The sequence below is a fragment of the Carcharodon carcharias genome, chromosome 11 (assembly GCF_017639515.1).
Source record: "Carcharodon carcharias isolate sCarCar2 chromosome 11, sCarCar2.pri, whole genome shotgun sequence".
Taxonomy (NCBI): domain Eukaryota; kingdom Metazoa; phylum Chordata; class Chondrichthyes; order Lamniformes; family Lamnidae; genus Carcharodon; species Carcharodon carcharias.
In genome coordinates, this window is record NC_054477.1 from 161510143 (window position 1) to 161527911 (window position 17769).

Consider the following 17769-nt stretch of genomic DNA (forward strand, 5'->3'; position numbering starts at 1 on the left):
TTCATGTGAGAGTGAGTCCCACATTCTCATCTCTGAGTAAAGACGTTTCTCCTGAATTCCCTTTTGGATTTATTGGATGAGTGAACGGTGGCAGCCCAGCCAAGGCAATGGGGTACCTGAAACCCCAGTGAATACCAGGATTAACAGCCTGTCAGAGATTTAAGCTTTGTGAAAGAAGCAGGAATGACAGAATGGGAAATCAGGTGAATTAGAGTCAAATGAGGAATAAACAAAGAGAGGGAAAAAAGCAATTTCACTAAGAGAGAAAAGAAGGCATTTGTAAAATCTCCAACAACGATTTACAACCCGAAGGAATGAGACTCCACACTTTTTGATTGTTCACTTCCTAGGCCGGAGAGATTGAGAGTCATTAACAATTTTCATGTCATAATAGTAGCATACTTATGTTGCTAATTACCAGCACTAACACTGGTGAGTTTAATGGCTAATTAATGTGCAAATGCAACAATTTCTTGACATTTACAGAAAGCTTGAGGATGAGCTACCATTTCCATTAGGCATAAGGTGGAGCAGAGCAAATCATCCAGTAATTTGTTGTGATTCACAACTCAGGGAGAATTTCTTCATCACCATAAGTTGCTGAAGGATTTCCACGTCAATAATGGCGAGGGCCAATGCTGCTTAATAAGTGCTTTTTATAATCATTGCTCATGTGCCTTCAGGGTGATTAACCTACTGATTGGCCATTCTATTTAGGAAAGTGCCAGTGTGGCCAGTGTTCCTGTTTCCCACCGGGAGATAGACGTGTCTACGGGAAAACCTGTGAATGTGATGACCACCATTGTGAGGACAGTGAAGGAACTATTTGTGGTGGTAAGTGGTTTTATTTTTGTTTTGTAATACACGGAGAGAGTTAGACATTGTACCTAAGTACAGAAATCCTCTTTATTCACAAAATTGTTCACTACAACATTTGTTGCGTTAGTCATTATAGGCATCCATCTGTCTCAGGAGATGATGGACTGAGCCCAGGGTTTATGTTAATTCTGTATTGGACATCATCTGTTGTGGCTGATTGGTAAGTGGCAGTTCCTTCCGCAGCTGTCACAGGTGAATGGTGTTGGCCAGATGTTGACTGATGCTTTTTCCTTCCGGCGGGGCTCTCTTTTCCACCATCTGGTCATTTCTTTTGTCCTCTGCTTTTTCCATGCCCTTCCTGACTGCTTGTCTCCAGGCGTTCCGGTCAGTAAGGAGGACTTCCCATGCATCGATTCTGATCCTGGTCAACTTGAAGTGTCACTTGCATAAGTCATACCTATGCCTTAATCATTTTCATGGACATTTCCAGTGATTCTGCCAAAGATGTGTCTTGTATAACGGTTATTTAATTAGTTTTGGGGATGTGGACAATGCTGGCAGATAAACATTCCTCTAAGGTACAAACACCCAAGGGGAAAGGTAAATTAACCGTGGTTAATGAAAGAAGTTAAAGATTGCATTAGATCAAAGGAAATGGTTTATAAGGGTGCCAGAAAAAGTGGTAAACCTGAGGATTGGGAGCAGTTCAGAATCCAGCAAAGGAGGACCAAGAAACTGATTAAGAAAGGGAAAAGAGAATATGAACTCAAACTAGCGATGAACAGAAATGCAGACTGTAAAAGCTTCTTTAGGTGTGTGGAAAGGAACATATTAACTCAGACAAATGTGGGTCCATTACAGGTGGGGACAGGAGAATTTATAATGGAGACCAGGGAAATAGCAGAGAAACTAAACAATTACTTTGTGTCTGTCTTCACGGGAAATGATACAGAAATATGAGGCAACCAAGGGACTTGTGAAACTGAGGAACTAAAAGAAATTGGTATTAGTAAAGAGGTAGTAAATGAAAAGTTAATTGGATTGAAGGTTGATAAATCCCCTGAACCAGATGAGCTACATCCCAGAGTGTTGAAGGAGGTGGCTAGAGAGACAATGGATGCATAGGTGGTTATCTTCCAAAATTCCATAGACTCTGGAAAGGTTCCTGCAGACTGGAAAGAAGCAAATGTAACCCTGCTATTTAGGAAGGGGGAAAGAGGGAGAATGGAGAATGACAGACCTATTAGTTTGCTGTCAGTAGAAGGGAAAATGTTAAAATCTATTATAAAGGATGTGATAACTGGATACTTCGAAAATAATGGTAAAATTGGGCAGAGTCAATGTGCATTTATGAAATGGAAATCACGTTTGATAAACTTAATGGAGTTTTTTGAGGATATTACTTCAACAAACTCCAATAAGTTTCTCAAACATGATTTCCATTTCATAAATCCATTACTTCTAGCACTGATAAAGGAGAACCAGTGGATGTGGTGTATTTGGATTTTCAGAAGGCTTTTGATAAGGTTCTACACAGGGAGGTTAGTAAATAAAATTAGTGCATACGATTGGGGGAAATGTAGTGGTGTGGATTGAGAATTGGTTAATAGACAGAAAGCAGAGGGTAGGAATAAATGGATCATTCTCAGGGTGCCAGGCTGTTACTAATGGGTTACCGCAAGGATCAGTGCTAGGTCCACAGCTGTTCACAATCTATATCAATGATTTGGATGTGGGGACCAATTGTAATATTTCCAAATTTGCTGATGATACCCAATTGGGTGGGAATGTAAGTTGTGAGCAGGATGCGAGGAGCCTTCAAGGGGACTTGGACAGACTAAGTGAATGGGCAAGAACATGGCAGGTGGAATATAATGTGACTAAGGGTAAAGTTATTCACTTTGGTAGAAAAAACAGAAAAGCAGAGTGTTTCTTTAATGGTGAGAGGTTGGGAAGTGCGGATGTCCAAAGGGACCTGGGTGTCCTTGTTCATGAGTCACTAAAAGTGCAGGTGCAGCAAATAATTAGGAAGGCAACTGGTATGTTGACCTTGATCACAGGGGGATTTGAGTACCAGAGTAAAGAAGTCTTGCTGCAGCTGCAGAGAGCCTTGGTAAGACCTCACCTGGAGTATTGTGTACAGTTTTAGTCCCCTTATCTAAGGAAGGATATACTTGCCATAGAGATAGTACAACGAAGGTTCACCAGATTAATCCATGGGATGGCGGGATTGTCTTATGAGGAGAGGCTGGGGAGACTGGATCTGTATTCTCTAGAGTTTCAAAGAATGAGGGGTGGCCTCATTGAAACTTACAAAATTCTCACAGGCTATGACAGGGTGGATGTAGATAAGATGTTTCTTTTGGCTGGTGATCTAAAACTAGGGGATATAATGTCAATGTAATTATCAGCACACAGTCTCAGAATAAGGGGCAGGCCATTTAGGACCAAGATCAGGAGGGATTTCTTCACTCAGTGGGTGGTGAATTCGCAACCCCAGAGGACTATGGAAGCTCAATCATGGAGCACGTTCAAAACAGAAATCAACAGATTTCTGGTGACTAATGACATCACGGGATATGGAGATAGTGCAGGAAAGTGATATTGAGGCAGTTGATCAGCCATGATCTAATTGAATGGCGGAGCAGGCTCGATGGGCTTAATGGCCTACTCCTGCTCTTATGTTCCTATGTCTTATGGCAGGGACACCATGTATTATGCACCTCTATTTACCTATTACCCATCCCTAAGTCCCTCAACAAGTGAGCTGTGGTCTCAGTTGGTAGCACACTCACCTATTCTTGGACTTGAGTGCAAAAAATCATGGCTGACAGTTCAGTGCTGTACTGAGGGAATGCTGCAGTGTTGGAGGTAATGTCCTTCAGATGAGATGGTAAACTGAGGCCCCATCTGTCTGCCTGGGTATCTGTAAAAGATCTCAGGACACTGTTTTGAATAAGATCGGGGAGTTCTTTCTTTCAATCAACATCATGAAGAAGCAAATGATCTGGCCATTATCACACCACAGTTTATGGGATCTTGCTGTGTGTAAGTTGGCTGCCATGTTTCCTACATTACAATAGTGAGTACATTTCAAAAATACTTCAATGGCTGTGAAGCACTTAGACATGCCTGATGGTGATGAAAAGTGCTATATAAATGCAAGTCTTTTTTTTTCTTTATTTGCCCTTGAGAAGGTGGTGGTGAGCTGCCTTCTTGAGCCGCTGCAGTCCATGTGGTTAGGTACACCCACAGTGCTGTTAGGGAGGGAGATCCAGGATTTTGACCCAGCAACAGAGATAGAGTTAAGCCAGGATAGTGCGTGATTCGGAAGGGAACTTGGAAGTGTGGATCTTTGAAAAGGACAATTATTGTTTTGTCATTAACAGAAATCACACAAGAACATTTCATTTGCTCCAAAAAGCTTAAAGTTGGAAACAATGCAGAATTAATTTCAATTGATACTGATAGTAAAGGCGATACAGCAAACTAACTTCATTCATCTCATTGTCATAACTCATGGAAACTGAGATTTGTAAACTCTATTACAGTGAATTGCAGAGTAATCTGATTAATCAAATCTCCAAACAAACCATGATTCAAGTGGAAGCGAGGATAAGATCAAATACTTTGCATTCATTAATGTGTATCATTCAAATGGAAAGAAGTACAGACCAATCACTAGGCAATAATTTATAATTAAAATGACAATAAACCCATGCTGGTTTTATCAGTTACATCTGCAAGCCTCACAGTTCGGAGCACATTCCCCATATCGCAATACAAAATCCATAATTCCATCTATGTGTCTACGTGAAATCTCACACACAGTAAAAATCACACCAACACTCACACAAGATTGTTTATGTCATTAAGTTTGTATTCGATTTTTTTTTTGCAGATCAGATTTGGCGTCACAAACTGGCTATTTATATCTGCACATAGATCTCTGATTTGGGTCATTTCAGTCATAGAGTCATTACGCAGAGAAGGCCATTTGGTCCATGTTATGTCTTAATGTGATTGAGAAGTCAATTTATGAAAGTGAGCAAACTTACAAGGAGACCATGCAGCCCCTTAAACCTGTACTGCCATTCAGTTAAATCATGTCTGATCTGTATCTTAACTCCAGCTACCCAGCTTGGTTTCATAATCCTCTGCTGAACAAAAATCTGTCAATCTCAGTTTTGAAATTTTTCAACCTACCCTCATAATTTAACCGTCTCAGTTGCAAATCTGCACTGCATCCCACTCCAGGGCCAGTATCTCCTTCTTGAGCTGCAGTGCCCAGAGCTGAGTGCAATGTAGTTAACCTCATGTGCAGAGACAGTTTCACAACATAAGTTACATTTTAATCATATCAGATATCAATGTGCAGATTTATTGTACATACAAAGACAATTTGCAATGTCAAACCTAATCTGTAAAAGAAAACTAATACAAAATTAGCAATGTAAACAACCTCAACGTTTGCTGTCTTAACTGGATTGGTGTGATTTTTCCTTGAGGCTAATGTATAAAAATGTGTACAAGATTTTAACACAAAGAAACATCCTCATGATTTTACCTTCCAGTGTAAGAAGGTTTCAGAAAATTTCCAGTGAAGTCTGGTCCATCACTGTACCAGTAGCAATGTATTTATTCTACTCGAATTATTCTGCAGAAGTGTTAAATTCTTCTTTATTGTCTATGATTTTATAAAGAGTGAGACAACGTTCTGTCTCTAGGTTACCAATTCTGAACTTAACATTGCTGGTGTTAACTTCTCAGATTGGACACTAAATCCCCTGGTATTGTTCATCATCATTTCTCATCTATCTGTGTCTTTCCAAAATGCTAGTTGAATTCATGTGTTGCTGCTCACAAAGGCAGGAATCAAAATCTTTATGTACAGGAATGTTCAATCTGTTAGTGCACACTTGTTATATGATGGCCTGAATTGGGTGGTACAGTTGGGAGAAGAGCTGGTGAATGGAGTGGGGTAGCCCACTGCCAAATCCCTGACCTTCAAACGGTCAATGTAACTCCCTTCCCTCCACCTTCAACAAGATACTGAGCCACACGATCTTTGATCCAACCTGGGAGTGATAGTGCGGAAGGTTTTTGGTGGTTTCCCCTTTGAAGAGCAGCCAATCTCAACAACAACTTTTATTTACCAAATGCCATTAATGTAGTAAAATATCCCAAGGGGCTTTACAGGAGCATTATCAAACAACATTTGAGTCACAAAAAGCAATAGCAGGATAGGTGACTAGAAGCTTGGCCAAACAGTTTTAAGGAATGTCATAAATAAGGAGAGAGAGAGATAGAGAAGCAGAGACACTTAGAGAGGGAATTCCAGAACTAAGAGCCTTGGCTGAAGGCACGGCCGTCAATGGAGGGGTGATGAAAATCGAGGGAGCACAAGAGGCCAGAACTGGAAAAACACAGGGAGGGTTGTAGAGCTTGAGAAGGTTACAGCAAGGCAATGGAGGGATTTGAACACCATGATGAGAATTTTAAAATTGGGGCATTGCTAGACTGGGAGCCAACGTCGGTTGGGGGCACAAGGAGTGATGGGTGAGTGGAACTTGCTGCAAGTTATGATACTGGCAGCAGAGCTTTGGACAAGTTCAGGTTTACAGAGGATGCAACTTCGGAGTTTGGCCAGCAGAGCTGGCAATATTCTATATAGATAATAATGCAACATTAAATACAAAATTATAATTGTTAGGCGCCTGAAGCAAGATGAACTAATTAACTGACATTTAAAAAATAAGGACAAAGATTATCAACCAGGACTAGATTGAAGTGAACTCAAGGAGGCCTACTTAGATGTGATATTGGCAGCACTCACTGGGACTGATGAAAGCAGGTCATGAAGTTTGGCAGGATTAGAGATGTTTAAAAATTGGTCCAACAAGACAGAATAGATAAATAAGGATTTTTTTAACACAGTGGCAAACTATTTTACGATTGGCCGTAAAGTATCTATTGTCTTTTTTGTTCATTTTAATTATTTCTCAGTGACTTTACGAAACAACGTAGCAAATTGAAACTGAATATGGTGTTTAATTGATCAATTACTGGTCTTTAAATCAAACCTGTAAAGTGAGAGAATCTCTCTCTCTCATGATAAGTATTTCATTGATCGCCCTACAAATCTAATTACAGCTCAGACTAAAGTTCTGTGCTTCACTGTAAACTCTGATACATTTGAGTTCATAACAAGCAATATTCTGCCTATGTTTCCCTGGTTGCTGTGTACATTGTACAGGAATAATTGGACAAGTCCAAACATTTTCAGCTGCAGTGACCTGTAATCAATAACAAAGGCTAGTGAGAGCAAGGTGACTGAATTTATTGAAGCTTCTTACAGACTTTGATTAAACAATATGAACGGGTCCCAAATGGATACAACCACTGATTATAAATGTGCTTGATGATCCATAAGTCAATAAGGAAAAACAATTTGAAGAACTGCAAGGAAATTGGAAATTTCTCAAATATCGCTCTAAGGTTTCAGCTTTAACAGATGCTTGTTGGTTTGTAGTTAATTTAGATAGCTAAAGCTAAATTTACAGATTGACAATACAATTTGTTTTTAATATATGGTCATTCTGTGCTCGCCCACTCAACAGGCAATGGCATCTGTTCATGTGGTAGATGTATCTGCAATGATGACTGGTTTGGGAAATACTGCCAACATCCGAGGACTTGCAACATGTCGGAAGAGAGGAGCAGGAGTCTGTGTGAATCTTTCAGTGGAGTGATGTGCTCTGGCAAGGGTGAGACACTTCCATTTAACTCTTGAAATTATTGTCTATCTTATGTTTTTGCTGTAGAATCCTGTGGCACAGAAGGAGGCTCACCATGCCTGTACTGGCCTGTGGCTTTTGCTGTTGGCATCTTTTCATCTATGAGAGATGATGGGAACACAGCAAACAGTCCTTTTGGGTGGGGTTGGTGGGGGGGTGGGGGTGGTCTTCATTTGGTCTACCTTTGATGATGACTGTGGAGGCCAATCCTTAAGATTCTGCCTCGAATGCTACACATGAATCTGTCACGTGACACTGTGAGTTGTTGTTTTGCACCCATTGTCAATCGGTTGTAGACAGGGGTCATTGAGGCAGTGCCCGCCAGCCCACAGGAGGTGACGCTGTTTACCTCTTTCACCTGCTAGTGACTCCCAGGTGCGAGAATCGATGTTTACGGCCTTCATGTCAGGCTTGCAAACATCCTTAAAATGGGGGCCCCACTGGTTGTCTGTCTCCAGCCACGTCATCGTGCAAAATGTCCTTGGGTATGCCACCATCTTACATCCAGTGGGCGTGCCTGATCCACCAAAGCCGCCTCTGTCTGATTGATGCCAGCCAATGAGAGGACTGCCACATTCGTGTCCTGCCAGGGTATACCCATAAAGCACCACAGATAGCAAAGATGGCAATCACTGAGCTTCTTTTCTTGATAGCTGTAAGTCGTCCATGTTTCACAGCCCAAAGCAAGAGGCTGAGAACATAGGCCTTATAAACCATCAGTTTGGTCCTAAGGGTCAGCTTGATGTTATCTCATACACATGTGCGTGCTTTCCCTAGCTCTGTGGTGGAATCATCCACCTAATCCAATTCTGTTATTCTTTCTCCACAACCCTGCAGTTTTCCTTTTCAAATACTTATCCAATTCCCCTTTGAAAGTTCCTATTGAATGTGTTTCCGCCACCCTTTCAGGCAGTGTGTTCCAGGTCACAATAATTTACCGTGTAAAATAAATTTTCACCTCACCTCTGGTTCTTTTGCTAATTATTTTATATCTGCATCCTTTGTTTACCGTTCTCCTGCCAGTGAAAAACAGCTTCTCTTTATTTACTCTATCAAAAGCCTCTGTCAGCCGCACTGCACACCTTGGCAAGTCGCGTGAGTGGGACATGAATTCTCAGTGGCTGCTGGTCTTTATCCACCATTAGTAACATTTAACTGAGTATTGCTAGGGTTTTTTCAATGATTTCACGTCACAAATCTTTTCCAGGTTCCTGCCACTGTGGGAAGTGTATGTGTGGTTCTCCCCAGCAATGGTATATCTCGGGTGAATTCTGCGAATGTGATGATCGAGAATGTGATAAGCACGAGGGGGTCATCTGCACTGGTAATTACTGCTTCTTCTGTTTCCATTCCTCAAGGTCATGCATATCATTGCAGAAATTGTAGAACACCCTGGATTAGACTAAACTTCACAAACTCTGTGTTGTTCTTCCAACCTTACTAGCGATTGCAGAAATTCAGTGAGAGAGCCTAGAGGCATGAGATTAATTAGGCGCAAGCTACATGGTGATTCTCCAGTGACTGAGCATCTGATTTTAAACAATTTCTGTTTTTGGGGTTTACCATATTAACTTGGGAGCTGGAGGGTCATGTCTAAGAATTTCAGTGAGTAAAAAAAAAACATTATATAGATTCCCTTCAGATATTAGAGCAATAATATTGAAACAAAACATCTACAAAATAGATTTGGAATTTTACCAGCATCAATGTAATTGAAGCATTGAAGGCTTATTTGTTAACTATTTTGGTATAGATGTTCATCTGATCCAAGCTTAATTTTGATTGATAGAATTATGCTGCACAGAAGTAGGCCATTTGGCCCATTGTGTCTGTGCCAGCCCTTTGAAAGAGCTATCCAATTAGCCCCACTCTCCCTGATCTTTCCCCACAGCCTCAAATGTTCCTTCTTTTCAAGAAGTTATCCAATTCCCTTTGGAAAGTTCATAAGAATCTGCTTCCACTGCCCTTTCAGACAGCGCATTCCAGATCACAACCACTCGCTATGTTGAAAAAAAGTCTTTTTATCTCCTGGTTCTTTCACCTTAAATCTGTGTCACCTGGTTACTGACCCTCCTGCCAGTGATTTAGGTACAAATGCTCTTGATAAATTAACCATAAATTTTTGAACCTTGAGTCGTACTCCTAAAAAAAAAAGCCAACAGAATTAAATAGAATTACATTGAAATTATAGCACAGAAACAGTCCATTCAGCCCAACTAATCTATGCTACACACGAGCCTCCTCCCACCCCTTTTCATCTCATCCTCTCAACATGTCCTTCTATTCCTTTCTCCCTCATGTGTTTATCCAGCTTCCCATTAAATGTGCCTGTACCATTCACCTCAACCGCCTGCTGTGGTAACAAATTCCACATTCTCACCGCTCTCTGAGTAAAGATGTTTCTTCTGAATCCTCAACTGGATTTATTAGTGACGGTCTCATAAATATGACCTCTAGCTCCGATCCCTCCTCACAACATCGTGTGACGTGGACATTTTCAGATTACGTGAGTTGAAGTTCACCCAACTATTTACTGGGGAACCTTAATCTTATTGAAAGAAAAAAAGTCAATGTAATGTAACTGTACAGATATATTAAACTCAGACAAAAACCGGGAGGTGATTCCATGACTCAATGCTGCCAGTGGGAAGTAGACGTCCCAGGGATTGCATCTCCAGAAATAAGGACACATGGCTTCTAATTTCCCATTTGTTAATTTTAAATTGTCTTCACAATGTTTCCATACGCACTCCCGAGAAGTGATGCTTCTCCCTGGAAGCAGCTGCTTGTGGAATCAGCCGCTTGGCAATCCTCTTTTGCAGCCCTACTGACTGAAAGGTCATAACGTTTGTGAAGAGCAATACAGTCCTGAAATAGCTAGAGATTCCTTTGTTATAGCTAAAGCGATTGTTAATTATATATTGGTGGTGGGGATTTACAGGGGATTCACTTACGCCCCTATAAATAGTGACAGGCTGAAGCTATAGTTGTTGGGTTAAGAAGTGAATGCTTATACCGTGTAACTCTGTAAATAAACATAAAAGTGTGTGAAGATTGGCTCCAGTTCTATCCTTCACCAAATGGCTTTCTGGCTTAGAACAAACATATCCTTATACCCTGGCAAGAGTACAAGGCTGATGAAAATATCAGACACATGCAGCATACCATTTAAACAGAAAGGAAGTGGGATTATTTATACATATGTATATATATATATATATATATATATATGCAAGGATACTAATTGTAAAAGGAACAATAATTTATACTGCATGAGAAGAGAGTGCCGATTTGGTGGCAAGTGGACCCTGATTGGTAGAGGTGTTGCCATGGAGAAAATATCTTGACAGTTAACTGCTCCCTGGTGCATTCTTCATGGTAATGCCTCTACCAATCAAACTCCATTTGCTGACCAATCAGCACTCTCTTCTCATGCAGGATAAATCATTGTTTTATAACGCCCTTTATAATTGGCGTTCTTACGAATTGTCCTGTTGAGTACATGATGCTTTGGCAGCATGTCTCTTTTTTCAGCAATACTCAAGTTCTGTACTACTAAACAATTATATATATATGTATGTATATATGTATACTTGTCTGTGCACATACACACATTTTTCTTAGCCCTATCTCAATAACTGTTTGAAGCATCTAGTCCACCTTATTCTGGTTACTTTGAAATTCCTCGCACTGTTCCTGTTTCCACTGCTTGTATCTCTCTCACTTTCCCTCTGTGATGCCTGAAAACTGACTTCAATTGAAGGAATCTCAGACTCTTCAAACCATTCATTAGCACCCCACTCTCACCAATCACACTTTCTCTCTCTCTCTGCAGGCTCATGCCTGTCATGCTGTTGATCTCAGCTCCCTCCTCCTCTGTAGGGTGGCCTTCATCTTGTTCGAGCTTGTACAGCAGCATCCAATTCTCTTCTTTAAAACAAAAATCATGCTTGCTCCATTTTTCTCCTGTAACTCCAATCGGTTATCCTCAATGGTTTTGTTTTAGCATCCTAACTAGCAGATTGAAGAAGATCGGCCCTGGAAAGATAAAAGCTTGGTCAAAGAGGAATGTCTTAAACAATGGCAGAGGTCGAGAGGGGGAGATCTTTAGATGGAGAATTCCAGAGTTTAGATCCCAGGAAGCTGTAGGCTGGAATCAGATACAAAGAAATAATCAAAAAGGTGAAAGAATATTAACCTTTATAACTAGAAGACTTGAATATAATGAGGAGGAAGTCAAGCTACTGCTATACAAAGCTCCGTTTAACACAATCTAGAGCATTGTGTACAGTTCAGGGCACCACACCTTGGAAAAGGGTATTGGCTTTGGAAGGAGAGAGATTCACCAGAATGTTAGCAGGGTTCTGAGGGTTAGATTAATGAGGAGAGATTCCATAAACTAATCTTGTGCTCCCTGGAATATACAGGATTAAAGGGGTGACTTGATTTGGAACTTTTGGATCTTGAAAGGAATTGATAGGGTGGATACAGAGAAATTTATTCCTCTGGTGGGAGAGTCAAGGACAAGGAGACATAACCTTATAATCAGAGCCGGGACATTCAGGAGAGAAGCACTTTACACAAAGGCTGTAAATGAGCACTCTGTCCAACAAAAATCAGTAGATGCTACCCCAATTAATAAATTTAAACCTGACATCAATAGGATTTTAGAGTATAAAAGGACACAGGACTAAGGTGGGTGGATGCAGTTAGGATACAGATCAGCCATGATCCTATTGAATGGTGGAACATGCTTGATGGGTTGAATGGCTTCCTCCTGTTCCAATGTCCCTAAGACACGGCCTTCAATGGTGAAGTGGTGAAAAACATGGATAAGAGGCCCGAATTGCAGAGATCTCAGAGGGTTGTGGGGCTGGAGGAAGTTACAAAGATTGGGAGAGCCACCAGGATCAGGGAGCGATTTGGAAACTTGAATGAGAATTTTAAAATCGGGGCGTTGCCAGACTGAGAGCCAATGTAGGTCAGTGGGCAAATCGGGGCATGGGTGAACAGGATTTAGTGCAAGTTAAGAGATGGGCAGCAGAGTTTTGAATGAGTTAAAGTTTATGGAAGAGGGAAGGATTGAGCAGGTGTGACCCATTTGGCTTCACAAAACAGCTGCAGGCGCTTCTGATCACCTTTCCCCACTCGCTCTGCCCTTCCCAGCAAAGCACCTTTCCGAATTTAGCTGTAGGCCTCAGATTGGGGTGAAATTAGGAAGGTCCCGGCAGGTCAGCTGTGTCAGGGTGCCCGGTTGACACTGTAGCTTGCCTGATTTATTCTCCTGAGGCCCAAGTTCAGGTTTAATTTGGCTGTCAGTCCTATCTATTCCAGTGAACCATTGCTTGAATGGTGTATACTTTGGGGGCTAAGGAATTTAGACACCCCTATATCTCCCCACTCCAACACTGGCTGAAGTACAAAATCTCAACCAAGTACTGCTATTGTGTTTTTAGTCCTCATTGTTAATCTGCTCCACCTAAACCAGCTAATATGGTGGTAACGTTGGTGAACACAAGAAATAGGAGCAGGAATAGACCACACAGCCCATCAAGCCTGCTCCACCTTTCAACACCATCTTGAATGATCTTGGGTTTCAACTCCACTTTTCCACCTGTTCCCTTGATTCTCTGAAAGACCAAAAATCTGTCTATCCCAGCCTTAAATATATTCAATGATGGAGCATCCACAACCCTCTGGGATAGAGAATTCCAGATTGAGTGAAGTAATTTTTTCCCCATCTCAGCCCTAAATTATTGACCCCTTACCCTCAGGCTGTGAACTCGTGTTTTAGATTCCGCGACCAGTGGGAACAACCTCTCAGTGTCTCTCCTGTCAAGCCCCTTCAGAATTTTGTAGGTTTCAATGAGATCGCCTCTCATTCTTCTAAACTCCAAAGAGTAAAGGTCCAATTTACTCAGCCTCTCATCATAGGACAACCCCCCTCATCCCAGCGACCAGCTCAGTGAACCTTCGCTGTACCAGCTCTAATCTCGGATATGTGTCATCAGTATCTGATGAGGCGGAATCTGAGACTCCTGCCAGCATTGCAGCAAACAGCTGGTAGAATGTGACAGCTGCATTTTTCATCCCAACCAGCACGACAGTGAATTTGTAATGGTTCTGAGGCTCGAACAGATGCTGAGTGTAACTTGGCCACTGTGCTACGATGCACTTGCCTTCTGTGAATTCTCAAGTCTTCAGATATTTGCTGTCCCTTCACTTTCTCCAGAATCTTTTCTGTGTCGGTCATTTGGTTGTCAATCATCTTGGTGAAGTCACCTGATTTACAATAGTCTGTGCGAAACTAAGTGGTCTCATCCTGCTTAGGGGGTCTAACCAGTCCACAACTGGAGCATTGCACAGAAACAGGTCATTCGGCCCATCTAGTCCTTTCTGGTGTTCATACTGCACAAAAGCCTCCTCTCTCCCTCCCAACTTCATCTCACCCTCGAAGCATTTCCTTCTATTCCTTTCTCCTTCATGCGTTTATCCAGCTTCCACTTATAGGCATTTAAACTATTCACCTCGACCACTCGCTTTGGTAACGAATTCCTCATTCTCGCTGCTCTATGAGTAAAGACGTTTCTCCTGAATTTTCGATTGAATTTATAATAACAATTATATATTGATAGTCCCAATTCTTGTCTTTCCCACAAGTGGAAACATCTTCTATGTGATTACCTTATCAAACCCTTTCAGAATTTTAAAGACATCTATCAGGTCGCCCCTCAGTCTCCACTTTTCTTCAGAACAGGGGAAGAGTTTTCCTGGTGCTGGGTGCCTGACTTGGAGAAGAGGTGGGTGGCGGGGGGGGGGGGGGGGGGGGGGTGGGTGGGTGGGTGGGTGGGGAGAGCTCCCAGGAACATGGGAGGGAGCCATGTTGAGATGACTCCCCAACACGTTCCTGCCACTGGGGAAGTCCCCTGGGACAGGCAGGAAGCTGGATCAGCGATCTGCCCCATGGAGGTGGGGTGCGAATTTAAATAATGAAGGCCCCGATTTTGGGGAGGGTTAGGGGGCCCGCCTGCATTTTACTGGTGGCTGAGCAGCCCAATGCAGCAGGGGCCGTCTGCTAGCTCAATGGAGGCAGCCAATTACCGAGCTGCCTCTGGGGAAATAGCTCCCCAAGCCTGGCTCCTAGCAAGCCCGGGCTCAAGGTCGTTCCAGTGTCGGGGTCCTAAAGCCTGTGGCATGGATCCTGCCCACCCTGTTCAGAATTTCTTTTTGGTTATAACCTCTCTCAGCTTTCAGGGTAATAGAAAGATTCTCTAACAATGCCGATTGTCATTAAAGCAGAAGAGGAACACCTGGAGCATCATGAATCGATGCTCACAGTCTTGGATTTCTATTTCTGTAGGACTGTTTGTTAAAAATTCGGAGTATTGTCATGTAGCCGATTGATGCGCACCTTTGCATAACAAGTACTTGTCCCCAAAAACGTACAGATCAATTTCTGAGAGACAGGATCATCCGGCCAGGCTCGATTGAGCATTTTCCAGTAATGAGCACGGATTTGGTATCTGCAGCAGATAATTACATCAGGCATTATTTTTTCTAAATTAATGTGAAGAACAAAAATCTTAATTTCAGCGATGAAGGCTTCCTATAGCTGAGCATCCTTACAAGTTTTAACATGCACCGCACTCAGAGTTTGAAGGTGGTTCTCAATGTAACAATTGTGCTAAAATTTCACAAGAATGTCCTTCTCCACTGATTCATAAAGCATCTGTGCTCATTAGTTTAATGAGGTGTTAATGAGGGCAGTAGCCATTGATTTGCACTGAGACCAACGTCTTAATCTCAGTTTAGCACTCAGAGGAACATGGGAACATTCAGCCCCTCGAGCCTGTTCTGCCATTCAATTAGGACGTGGCTGATCTGTATCTTAACCCCATCTATCTGCCTTCGTTCTGTAACCCATAATCCACCTTACCCAACAAAAATCCATTACCCGCAGTTTTGAAATATTCAGTTGACCCCCAGCTTCAGCAGCTTTTTGGGGGAGTGTTATGGCAAAGCCGATGGTAAATGCTGAGTTATTCAAATCCCAGAGGGAACTGCCACAACTGTTTTTGCAATTTGTATGTTTCGAGATGTGGACTTTGAATTCAATGGTAATAAGACCACCAAGCCTTATAGGTTTTTACAAAACTAGATTAAACATTTATTAATAAGAGAAATTATTTTGAACACATACATATGTCTACAAACTACTACTATAATAACTTCTAAATCCCCTAATTAATCTGACTCCCAGTCACACCTCCATTAAGGCAACTGTAAAACATATAGATTTTAAAAGACCCAGGCAAAGAAACATGATACCCTGAACGATCCAATTCAAAGTGAGTTTTCTTAACTTCAGTTCGTTGTAGACAGCAGCTTGGGGCGTAGATGCTGAAGGCTTTTCACACTTGTTAGATCTTAAAATGCCTGCCTTTGCACACAGCCTTCTCTCCTTTATCCATAATTTCCTCTGTGAATGCAAATTCCCATTGTTTCACTATGTCTTTGGACTTTACCTTCCTGATCATAAAAAATTATCATAGTACTACTTTTACCAGTAATCTTTAGGAAAAATAAACACACTGTTTCTGAACTTCACCTGGCTAGTGACACATTTCACCCCTCCTTTGAAAACAATCGAGTCTAGTTTCCTTAAAAATGCAATTTTCCTTTTACACCTTACATTCTAAACTTCCCCCATGCTTAATTACTTCACATTTCAAACCCAGCTTCTCCTTTTAATACATCAAAGTCTTCAGAGCAGATGCCTTTAATCCAGTTAAGTCTGTCTTAAACACAGACACACACACAAACATCCCCCCCACCCCCACTGTTTTCCAATAAATTCCAATAACTTTATTATTTCTTCCTGACAGGGAGAGAGTTCCAGATTTCCACCCCACTTTGTGTGAAGAAGTGACTCCTGACATCACCCCTGAATGGCCTGGCTCGAATTTTACCATTCTGCCCCCTTGTTCTAGACTCCCCCCCCAACCATGCCACCCGCCCCCACACGCCAGGGGAAATAGCTTTTCTCTATCTATCCTATCAAATCCTCCAATTATCTTCAACAACTCAATTAGACCATCCCTTAATCTTCTATAAATGAGATAATACAAATCTGGCAATAGTACTGAAGACTTGTGCTCCAGAATTTGCCACACCCCTATCCAAGCTGTTCCAGTACAGCTACAACACTGGCATTTACCCGGCAATGTGGAAAATTGCCCAGGTATGTCCTGTACACAAAAAGCAGGACAAGTCCAACCCAGCCAATTACTGCCTGATGATTACTCTGGGTTATCAGTAAAGTGATGGAAGGGGTCATCAACATTGCTATCAAGCAGCACTTGCTTAGCAATGCTCAGTTGGGTTCCGCCAGGGCCATTCAGCTCCTGATCTCATTACAACCTTGGTTCAAACATGGACAAAACAGCTGAACTCAGGAGGTGAGGTGAAAATGGCTGCTCTTGACTTCAAGGCAGCATTTGACTGAGTTTATCATCAAGGAGCCCTGGCAAAACTGGGGCCAATGGGAATCAGGGGGAAAACTCTCTGTTGCTTGGAGTCATACCTAGCAGAAAGGAAGATGGTTGTGGTTGTTGGAGGTCAATCATCTCATTCCAGGACATCAATACATGAGTTCCTTAGGGTAGTGTCCTCGGCCCAACCATCTTCAGCTGCTTCATCAATGACCTTCCTTCCATCATAAGGTCAGAAGTGGGGATGTTCACTGATGATTGCGCAATGTTCAGCACCATTCGTGACTCCTCAGGTACTGAAGCAGTCCATGTCCAAATGCAGCAAGACCTGGACAATATCCAGGCTTGGGCTGACAAGTGGCAAGTAACATTCGCACCACACAAGTGTCAGGCAATGACCATCTCCAAAAAGAGAGAATCTAACCCTTGCCCCTTGATGTTCAATGGCATTACCATCACTGAATCCCCCCTATCAACGTCCGGAGTGTTACCATTCACCAGAAACTGAACTGGACTCACCATATAAATACTGTGGCTACAATAGCAGGTCAGAGACTAGGAATCCTGCGGTAAGTAACTCACCTCCTGACTCCCCAAAGCCTGACCACCATCTACAAGGCACAAGTCAGGAGTGTGATGGAATACTCCCCACTTGCCTGGAT

General features: G+C 42.1%; 1 protein-coding gene across 1 annotated transcript in view; it reads left to right on the top strand.

The window, feature by feature from the left end:
- Positions 1 to 17769, top strand: part of itgbl1 (integrin, beta-like 1) — a 182891-nt gene that overhangs the window by 148594 nt on the left and 16528 nt on the right. The window contains exons 8-10 of the mRNA XM_041198860.1: positions 718 to 834; positions 7440 to 7586; positions 8824 to 8940. Of these exons, the coding sequence (XP_041054794.1) occupies positions 718 to 834; positions 7440 to 7586; positions 8824 to 8940 (381 nt within the window). The remainder of the gene's footprint in view (positions 1 to 717; positions 835 to 7439; positions 7587 to 8823; positions 8941 to 17769) is intronic.